The sequence below is a fragment of the Palaemon carinicauda genome, chromosome 9, assembly GCF_036898095.1.
Source record: "Palaemon carinicauda isolate YSFRI2023 chromosome 9, ASM3689809v2, whole genome shotgun sequence".
In the NCBI taxonomy this organism is placed as follows: Eukaryota; Metazoa; Arthropoda; class Malacostraca; order Decapoda; family Palaemonidae; genus Palaemon; species Palaemon carinicauda.
In genome coordinates, this window is record NC_090733.1 from 34,051,992 (window position 1) to 34,063,575 (window position 11,584).

The 11,584-nt window shown below is 34.7% G+C and overlaps 1 protein-coding gene across 1 annotated transcript; it reads right to left on the minus strand.

The window, feature by feature from the left end:
• Positions 1–519: 519 nt before the first annotated feature.
• On the minus strand, positions 520–4,110 carry LOC137646341 (general transcription factor II-I repeat domain-containing protein 2B-like). The gene is made up of 5 exons (XM_068379447.1): positions 4,019–4,110; positions 3,408–3,566; positions 2,333–3,083; positions 1,825–2,056; positions 520–659 (listed from the first exon to the last, which is right to left on the minus strand). The coding sequence occupies exons 1-5, from the start codon at positions 4,108–4,110 to the stop codon at positions 520–522; spliced, it is 1,374 nt and encodes a 457-aa protein (XP_068235548.1).
• Between the last annotated feature and the right edge of the window lie 7,474 nt (positions 4,111–11,584).

Consider the following 11,584-nt stretch of genomic DNA (forward strand, 5'->3'; position numbering starts at 1 on the left):
AATCTCCTCTCTGGGAGTATATAAAAATGTTGTGCATCATTTTGTTCATGAATTCATGAATATATCTAATCTATTTTATATAAATCATTACTAACATGGTTCAGTCTTTAAGGTTTCTTGAACTTGTTTTGGAGGGCTGCTTAGCTCAAAAAGGTTTCTAAATGGTATTTTGATATTACTTTTTGTATAGTAATAGTTTAAAGTTTGATTTGGTTATCTCGTTAGGTATATTTACATGTTTTAGTTCTATTTTTTTCTAATAATTTATGTATTTCGATCCATTTCCATTTGTACTTTCAGTGATTTGGTATTTATTTATTTAATGCATCAATTTCGTGATTTTCTAAACTCGCACAATTTGTAATGGATCGAGATACCAAAATGTCATTTGAGTTTATTTCCATGAGCTGTGAATTCACTCGTGGTCAGTCTAGCTCTATCGTCGTCAGAGCTCACAGACAGCTAAGCTTACGGAAAGGTAGGCACTATAGTTTCATCCTGACCTCGCCCACTACCTTATCATGACTTGCTAACTAGTAAGACTGGTGACCGCCTACTGCTATAACTACACTGCTCATTGGATATGTCTTTTTCCATCTGACCTCCATGGATGATTTCGGCTAGGAATGCGTATACCATCTCGTCCTTTGCTTTCTGGTCTGAATTAAAAGGCAAGCTATTGTTGGAGTTCAGATTGGATATAAATTGATACATTATAGACAATATTCAATAACAGTCATCATAACTATTATGAAAGCCTTCTCAAACATATCCCATATTTAGAGATTTTTTTGTGGATAAAAATGCATGTTATTTTTTTTATTCTTGGACTAACTTGATTTATTACTTTAGGATGATTTGCTTAGTCACTTTATTTGCCTCAAGGGCTGCGATTCAGGATCCCTTATTTTCAAGGGATATATCGTCCCTTAGGAGTTTATGAAATCGGTAGGTGTATCAATCAATTATCATTCAATTTCCTGTGGGTGTAAACCTGAATTCATATACCTCTGTACGTTAGTCTACATGTTGCATTATTTCATATATAAAGAATTGGGTATCTGAACTTTTTCTTGTCACCTGGGTACGATGATTTATAGAAAAATGTTTAATATATAAACTTTCTTGTATTTGATACCTTGGTGTAACTAGACCAGGGATGGGCAAACTTTTCAGTGTAAGGGCCACATTAAAAAAAATAAAATTTTACTGGGCCGCATAGTATATTTTCCAGTATAATTGATATCTACAATAGCCAAAATATATTGTTTTCAAACTGAAAATGCAATAATTTTTAATTTATTAGCATTTTAAAGTACTGTAGACTAGAGGATTCCCATGAAACGCATTTATTTAGAAAAACAATTTATTTAAAAAAAAAAAAAGCAAAGTAACTCTGTTTAAGAAATAGAAAAATAATATATTTTTATTAATCAATAATTTGGAGTAGAAGTTCAAGGTAAACATATAAATTAAATCCAAAAAGACATATTTTATATATTTAGGGAAAAACTTCACATGAAGCATATTTGCTTGAAAACAAAGTAACTCAATTTAAAGACAAGAAATATTTGTACTGATATTTTAAAGTAGTAACTTCACATGAAACTTAAACCTTTATTAGACAAGCAAAGTAGCTCAGCAACTGAGCAACAGAAGTATCAAAATGACTCAGTGAGAATGATGCAATTGACTCCAATCATTTACCAGTTTCTTGAAATTAGTTGCTTGTACTGATTCTTAACACTGACTGAAGATTCGAGTCTGTGAGAAGTGACCTGTTCTTTGACTTGTTAACTTTCAATATAGAAAAAGTCTGCTCACATATGTAAGTTGATGCAAATATCACAAACATCTTTCTTGCAAAATTTTTCAGATTTATAAACTTTTCTGAGTGCAGAGATGCATAAAACTCGACCAGTGGTTTATTTTCAAAGAGCCTCTTTAAAGAGTTGTCGGCTTGCAAATCAATCAGTTCTACCTGCAGTTCTTCAGCAGCTGTTTCAACGTCACAGGCAAAAGGTGAGCTGAGCAAATCAAACTGCCCTTCAATTGCCTTGAAATCGGCAAATCTTCTGATAAATTCATCTCTTAGAGCCGTCTACTGGTAACTGTATTTGTCTGATAGTGCTTGTGTAACAATTCGTGTTTTCAACAGAGGAAAATGAACAAAGTTTTGCTCTTGAAGCTGCTTGGAAAAAAGTTGAAGTTTCAATTGAAATGCTTTCACTTCCACATACAACTCATGTGCAAATAAACCTTTGCCTTGTAGTTTTGTGTTTAACTCATTCAGCTTTTGCATAATGTCCACAGCAAATGCAAAATCACAAACCCATTCGTCACACTCCATTTCCCTTGAAAAGTCACAAGAAATGTCTTTCATATTAAAAAACAAGACAACCTCTTCTTTAACGTCCCACATCCTCTTCAATACTTTCCCCATACTTAACCATCGGATATTTGTGTGGTACAGCACATCAGTAAAATCAGCCTCGATGTCTTCCAAGAAGCTTCGGAATTGCCTGTGATTCAGTCCCCGTGCTCTTATTAAGTTCACTGCACGCACCACTGGATCCATAACGTGTTTGAGTTTAAAAGATGATCTACAGAGGCTTTCTTGATGTATGATGCAGTGAAAAGACAACACACTGTGCGATGGAAAATCTTCTTTGATTTTATCCTTCACCAAGGTCACAAGGCCACAGTGTTTACCTATGAGTGAAGGAGCACCATCAGTTGTAATACTTGCCAATTTATCCAGGTTTAATCTAGACCTGATTAGACTGTTAATGACACTATTGTATAAATCTTTTCCAGTAACAGTGTCTTTGAGAGACTCCATAGATAACATTTCCTCTGTAATTTCGAAGTTTTCGTCAATTCCTCTGATATAAATGAGTACCTGGGCAGTATCCTGAATGTCATTGCTCTCATCTAAAGCAATAGAAAACCACTGAAAACTAACACTGGCTGCTAACACCTGATCTTGAATATTCATTGCAATTGCATCTATGCGACGAACAATAGTTCTTCGTGACAGAGATATGGCTTCTACTTTAGATATGACTTCAGGACACACAACACTGACAGCATCAACCATGCAATCTTTAATAAATTCTGCTTCTGCAAACGACTTATTTTGTTTTGCAATTTTATTTGCCAATACAAAACTTGCCTTTGTTGCATTCCTTTGTAAAGATGAAGTTTTTTCAAACACATTTTGTTGTTTCTTCAAACTTTTCATCAGATCAGTTGCCTTCTTTTGCAGTTCTTGCTTATATAAATTGCTTCCAAAGTTGGTGTGCTTGGTTTGAAAGTGCCATTTCAAATTGTATTCCTTGAAAACCGCAACTGTATCATGACAAATCAAACATACAGCTTTAACTCTGACGTCAGTAAAGAAATACCTTTCAGTCCACTCTTTGTTAAATACTCTGCATTCGTCTTCAATTTTTCGTTTTTTAGAAGGCTTCGAATCACTCATTTTGGGTAAAGTTTGAAAGATAGTAAAAGCTGTGCTGAAATAAAATGTCCAACGTCTTCTTTCTCTGGAATCTGCCAGGACACTGAAATGATTGAATATAAGGCAATAAACTCGTTGGCGCGGTAACAAAGTTACAACGTGACCAAAACGTTTTGTACACTATCGAGATTTAATCCCACTGGCCACTGGTAGCAAACGTGTCCGATACACGCTTCACTCACGCATACGCCAATCCCAGATGCCGAACTGCATCTTTATTCAACGATGGCCAATTATAGATTAAAAAATGAATAAATAAAATAGAATAAGAAAATTAAAATCATGAAAAAATCTATTTCCGTCTGGTTGAAAAAAAATAATGAGTGAGAAAGAATGCAAATAAAATAGAGAAAAAATGCAAGATAGAGAGACAGAGATAAAAAAGCAGAGAGAAATAGATAAAGAAGAGGTCAGGCAAGAGCATAGCCCTTTTGTCCGTAACAAAAGGGCAGGGAAAGAAATAGAGTGAGCGAGAACAAATTCCCGATTACTTACATTCCAATTTTAAAATACTGGTTATAAAATCCTTTTGGACATTTAATATCCAATATTTGGAGGGCCGCATGAATTCCATTGGAGGGCCGCATGCGGCCCTCGGGCCGTAGTTTGCCCAACTCTGAACTAGACATTTTTTTTTTCAGATCCATTAGACTTTTCAAGTATTGAGGAATTGCAGAGAGAACCGGATAATTCGAATTAAGACTACTCGAATACTCTGTCCCAGGAGCTATTTTTGATAACATTTCGTACATACTAATCTTTGTACCACGAGCAACTGTTTTTCCATTGTGTAATTAAATCATTAGTAAATGTAACTATTTTACATATAATATTTTTACTATACACCCTGTGGTCATTCCCCAATTAATTTGAAGAAATTTAGGTTTCTCTGGTTTTCGGTCTATCAATCTTTTAAGTGTTGCTTTAACTGATTCAATATTCATGGCAAAAATGTCAACTTTCTCAGTAAGGTCGGTATTCTAGGTGGAATTTGCTGGGGGTGCGCTAAGGTCAGAAAGTTTTCTGTTTTTTTATTCCAAGTCATCTATTGTTGCTTCTTGTTCGTTCATGGCCAATTCTCTTGTGTTAACATCTTTCTTTAATTTTGATATTAACAAATTGGCTTGTCTGGCTTTACGTACGTCCTGTGGGCGTAACCAATCTAGGTTATTCCGTTCATTATCAGTGATGCCTATCACTATATGCACACATTTTTTTTTATGGTAGAGTCTGTTATATTCACATCCTATCCTTTTTTTCCGGTCTTCCTCCGTGGTTTCAAATATGAGGCAGAAATAGTTAGGAACAGACATAGTGTACTGTTTCTTATCACTTAGGGTTCTCTATAAGATTAACTAATATCTCTTCAATGATATTCTAAGCAAGAAATAGGAAGCTAAAACACGACTCAGGTCTAGTGTTTAACGGAGCTCCGCGCAACATGTCCACACACTAGCAAGACACATAACACCTGGCCTAAGGGCGCCACATTTCTTCTGCAGTTGTTCACCCCCTGCCTGAGATATGAAGTGTTTAGAAATTTTCCACACCCTCGATCATTGCCAGCTATCGATGTCACTTTTGATCACTCTACACCTACTCAGGGGCAAGCCAAATGACCAAATATGAGGTCCCATACTGGAAACCACCATTTGTAAGACAAAGAACTGTTGTGGATCTTTCTCTTCCCATGCCTCTCTCCTCCTCTTCACCAATACCAGTAACGTCACTATTCGTGAAGTACTTTAGCAGGAGCTCAATGGCTTGCCACACCCATTAGCCTCTTTCAGTGCGAAACTGTCCAATGCAGAATCCCGTTAAGCTAACTTCAACCACTAATTGCTAGTGGTACATTTTGATGTCCATAACTTTTGCCACTTCTTAGAAGGTACATTCTTGGCACAGGCCCCATTTCGCTGACACACGCCTTCACTACACCATCCAATTCCTGGTCCTCCCATCAACTCAGACTACTCTGTGCCATAACTAAATAGAACTGAATCCTTCAACACATCCCTGGGGGCCTGAATTCCTTTAACAATGACCTGTTAAAAAACCCTTTTAAGACATCCTGCACTTTCCTCCCTTAAGTAAATGCCACCTTTCTTTCTCCATTCAGTACTGGTAGGCCATGACCATGAATACTTTCCCCATGTGCCAACAGGTGTTTAATTTCATTCATGACCTCTAGCATCCCTCAGGCATATCTACTTCAGAGCTACTGTAGATAAATTTTATTTATCACAGCATTACTAGAAATGCCAAGGTTTCCGACCGCGCCTGTACTTCTTGCAAAACTTCAAAAGTACATCAACACCCTAATTTAGTAGTAGCCACCTTCACTCAACCTCAGTGTCATTTTTGCCCGCATTCACGTCGATATGGTAAGTCCTCTACCCATATTGCAAGGAGATACTTACCAGTTTAACACCATTATTACATTCATTGACTTAAGTCATACCCATGAAAAATGCAATATCCGGATCATGTATATCCACCTTACTCTCGGGATAGATATTGAAATTAGTATCTATGAGCATATTTCTGACAGGGGGTACCACATTCACCTATCAATTTTGAACTTTAGCATATCTCCTAGGCGTTAATATACATAAAAAATCCCTTTCAACCCTGCAGCCAAAAAAATGGTTGAATGTTTTCACTGTACACTCAAAGCATCTCTGATGTCACACTAGAATGACTGCAATTTGTTAAGTCAGCTATCCTTGGTCTTCCTATGATTAATGACCACTCATATGGATCCCCTAAATTTCTCGGCAGCTGAAATTGTGTTTGGTGACACATAGGTTGTCACTATTGCATTTTTTCCATTTGCAACTCCTCCAGCAACCTCCAGTGCCTAATTCACGTTGTGGGAAAATTCACCCTTTGCTACCAGACTTACAAGCCTGCTTAGAAGAAACACTTACTGAAAGTTTTGCTCACTGGAATGAACTTCTTCCTGAGCACCGACTCTGGCAAGCAACTGCTGTCAACCCCTTACAGAGGCCATTTCCTCGTATTTCATTGCACACTGAATGTACAGTATTATTAACCCTTTGGTGATTTGATTATGCAATGATATATGAAAATATTCATTACCGAAAGGGATCCAATAATGGAAATTGCCGGCTTGTACAAAACTTATTTTTGGGTGAAATTTGATGCAAATACTCGATTCACTCCAAGAAAACAAAACTCACACCACAAATGCACAGATGGTTGAAGGACATGTTGAGCTTAAAAGAAAGCAGGTTGTAGCAGTTTAGTCGGGGAAGGACTATGCTGATTTCCAATGTAACCTATTTTCTTCAATTTACGACCATAAAAAAAATCTAGCAGGTTTTGTGAGTACTTAAAGAAGTTAATATACATGCCTAGTGCATGAATAGGAAGCCCATTCCTTGTACTCTCATATGTTATATAAAACAATATACTCTGAAAAAAATAACTCTTATATACATAGAATTTCCATGTAATAACACTAACACAATTGCAAAACTTACTCCACATCATAACAGTAAATTGCTCGATATTTTTTCCAGCATGAATCTTTTTTTTATTCATTCATATTATTGAGAATTTGACTGGCTCACCATTAAAGACTTGAATTTTTCCCTATCAATATTTGTTACATTTTAATAATAAAAAACGACAGTATAAGTAGGCCGGAAATTCTGAAATTTTTGGCTGCGTAAAAAAAGCTTTTTACACACTTGCAACAATTACTAATAGTACTTTTTGGAAAGAGGTTACATTCACCTGGAATATCCATAACTCTACACAATCTGAGCATTATAAAAAATCCTAAAGCATAATTAATGTATTTTTCATCAATTTCTAAAAAAGATATTTATGATTCTTTTTTAAAAGATTCACGTTCAATAGGTTTTTATTAGTATCTTAGCGTACGAGTTAAGATTCTTTTACATCACTACAAAGTTTAATGTTTTGCAAATATGATGGAAGAAGCCTTAATGTGTTACAGTTTGGAAGTACCAATTTAAAAGAAAAAAGGAAAAGAAAAGAAAGAAAGAAGAAAACAAAATTGTTCCCAAGCATAATTTTTTTGCCAGACCCATGTGAGCTGTACCTCGCCTCGACTTTTGCAATGGGAAAAATTGCCAAAAAATGCTATTTAACAATGATGGCAAAGAACACTGGTTCTTCATTGATTGCTTAAAACCCAAGTATCTCCTGGACCAGCCTACATTTCGCCTCTCTAAAGCAGTGCGCCCCATTTCCTATGTATATCTTTTTGTAGGGGTAGTCATGTATCAAAAGTTTCATACATGCTAATACAATTTAATGCTATTCCTTCGGTTAGTCTCACTCTCCCCAGCACTGATACTAGAAAAAAAAAACATGTTCAACCTTACCTTAACATATTTCACATGCTTTGATTTTTTGTGATTGATTGATTGATTTTAAGGGTAGGCTCCACCTTGAATGGGTGCCATTCATAAAAAACATTTCCCAAAATACACTAATCAAGACACGCTAATGAAATTTTCAGGCATTATTAGCACTATATTAAGGCATATCCTCTGTACGTTTTATCATCCTACAGGGAAAATAAAGGATTTTATGAATAAAAATGTGAAAATCGGAGCTAGCGACTTAATGTTATTTGGTGACCAGTGAGAAACTACTGTCTTGAATTGAAATTTCGTTCTATAGGCATGTTTGTTTATCCACCTGAAACAAGCACACAAAGTTTTATCAAAATCGAACAGTAAATAAGCACACAGCAAGAAAAAAACGAGCTATAACTTTAGTGAAAGACAAGCCGATGATGGTGGGAATCCTAGAAATAGATATTCACCAAAAATTAAAATCTCGATTTAGGGAAAAAACCTTCTGAGTTTTTGTAAGTATTATGTCACTTGATAGTCTAAAACATCTAAATATTATATTACTTAAGGCATAAGAGCAGGACAAGCAAAGAAATACACACCTCTCCCGAAAAAGAAAAAACGAGAAATTACGATTTTTGTCTGATGACAGAAATATTGGATATAAAATCATAGTCACCACTGAGCTCATTTTCTTTGATGACACTGATATTAGGAAACGACTTTGAACCATTTTTAAGAGGTAAACTATAAAAATTAGACAATTACTAATGATATTTCTTATTTTTGCTATGAATATAAGGGGGGCGTTGATGACCATGGGGGGCATTATAGAAGCTGGAGATGAATTCTACACATATCACGGCCTTCTGATAGGCAAAAGGAAGACTTTTAGCAAAGAAAAAAAAATTGGCAAAAATCAGCCTTGTACGGTGGAGACTACCTTAAGTTCTCTGGCAGCGTCATGAATTTTTGTGATTTTGTTGCCATCAACTGTTTGTATATAAGTTCATTGAACTCTTGAATAGACTTCACTTGAATTCACATCACACATACAGTATGTTAGTACAAAACAGCCATCTCGTACAACCCGTTAAGTACCCCATGCCTGGGTTATGTGTAAGAATTTAGGCAGAAGCAAAGGTTGCTCAATGGTAGGTGATTCAAGGTCCTAGTTAGTTAAGTCATGTCGAAGTTTAGCTGGGTCCGGGGTGAAGAAGGGGGAAGGTCACCTCTTCATAATGAAGCTTTAGTATTTTCAATGGGAATATCATGAAGAATAGTTGAGAGTACAGCGTGAACAGGATCAGCAGGGAAAGAACCCACAATGCTGTGCTTGGACTTTCCAGGTGGCTATCAAAAAAAAAAAAAAAAAAAAAAAAAACCAAGATTGGTACTAGAAAAGCTACCAAATATCCAAAGGGAAATAAGAAGATTGAAGCTTGATATCATAGCCTTATTTGAAGATGGAAGGGTTGTGTAGACACTGAAGTTGAAGCTGTAAGGGTGATTTACTCAGGTGGTGAAAAAGCAGAAAGAGGAGTAAATATTGCGCTGGAAGGTGATGCCAAGAAGTCAGTACACGTGGATTGCATATCATACCACATTATGAATATTAGATTAAGAGGGGAAGAGATGTAAACATTGATCATCCAAGTGTACATGTCTACAAGTGGCTAACAAGACGAAGAATTAAAAGGATTGTATGATGGGGTAAGTGAAATAATCCGTATTCATAGCAAGAGCGGTGACATTGTAATGGGTGACAGGATTAGTGATTGGTGATAGTAGAGATTGAAAGGAAGTTGGAAATATTGGATCAGGGACACGAAATGATAGAGTAAAAAACTAATTGCGTTCTGTAGGAGACAAATATCAGTAGTAACAAAACACAAAGTTACGCACGAGAAACGTAAAAGTTATTAGATAAACTTCATCATTACCAGCCAGAGGAATAAGACGAATGTGTATCATGGGGCAGATAGTGATAACGATCCCAATCATGTGACTATGGAATTAGACAGTTATATTGAAGTGCTCTCAAAGAATAACAAAACAAATAAAAAGATCGAATTCACAAAATCTGAAAAAGAAACCAGAAAGAAGTACATTCTGATAAGGTCAAGGAGCATAATTGGAATAACAGAAATGTAAAGGATGGTTAACGATATATAAAGAAAACATGGGTTAGACTAAGCAAGGTAATAAGGAACAGTGCACATGAAACTATTGGATTTCAAAAGAGGGATCCAAAGCAGCCCTGAGTCACAAGAGAAATGATTGATGAAATGGACTGGAGGAGAAAATGGAAACATTCAACTTCCTACAGGATGCTAAAAAACTAGGTGAGGAAAGAAACATACAAAACAGGGGAAATCCATTTGGCAGATGACCTCAAACTATTAGAGGAGCATAAGAAAAGATCAGACCTAATCCACTGAAAATATTAGCGAAATTAATATAAAGAGAAGATGTGAATTAAGAAGTATTGAAATGGAGGGAAAAATGGAGAAACACTAAAAAATCCTGAAAACGTAGGGAAAAGATGGATGGAAAACGTTGAAGACCTGTATGATAAAGAGAACAAATCTTCTAGCATAAAATTAAAAGAAGGGGAATTACACGAAGATAACACTGGGAAATAAACTGTTTTGCCAAATGATATATAAGAATGAAGACTGGCGGACTACAGAAATCTCGTTGATTGCCTTTTCTACTGAACAAAAAGTATTAAAGTGCTCATAACATCGATTAATGGGTTTCACTAGTCTTGCATTAAAACTAGTGCTTCTAATATTAGCAGGAAGGTTAAAAGCAAAAGCTGAAAAATATATTGGAAAGTGCTTATAATGATTCAGAACTCGATGTGGAACACGAGAAGCAATCAGCTTTATGATGATGATGTAAGAAAACGTTCTAAAAATGTATGAATGTTTCATTAAATTTAAGCATTTAAAAGGGTTAAAAAGTCATTTCTACGGGAAATTCTGAGAAAGAAAAAGTATTCATTAACTGGAGAGATAGATGTTACATAAGAAATTATATCTAAATATAACAGTAAAATTACATATAGGGAAAAATTATGAAATTAGAAACGGTTTAAAAGGATATAATTTGATTCAAATATCTATTATGTTTTGTGAATTCGATTACTGTTCTTTAAAGCTTTCTGTGCATTTGGCTCTTTTTCTTATATCTTCCATTTATTATTTTAAATTTTAATTTGATGTATTTGGTTCAATTTATTATTTATAGTATATTTCAATCATGTTATTTTTCAAGTATTTCTCCGTATTTCTAATAATTCTTGCCTTTTTAATTGAATTTTATTGACTTAAAGTAATTATTAGCTCCGACGATGGGAAATGTTGTTCCCGCAAGCTTAGCAAATAAACTGTCCAAATGTTGAAGTATCTGCTTTCCTTCGCCTTTTTTACTATATATACGGTATATATATTTATATATATATATATATATATATAAGTGCATATATATATATATATATACACATGTATATATATATATATATATACACGTGTATATATATATATATATATAGAGTATATATATTTAAATATAAGTGTGTATATATATATATATATATATAAGTGTTTACATATATTCATATATAAGTGTATATATATATATATATATAGTATATATATTCATATATAAGTGTATATATACATATATATATATATATATA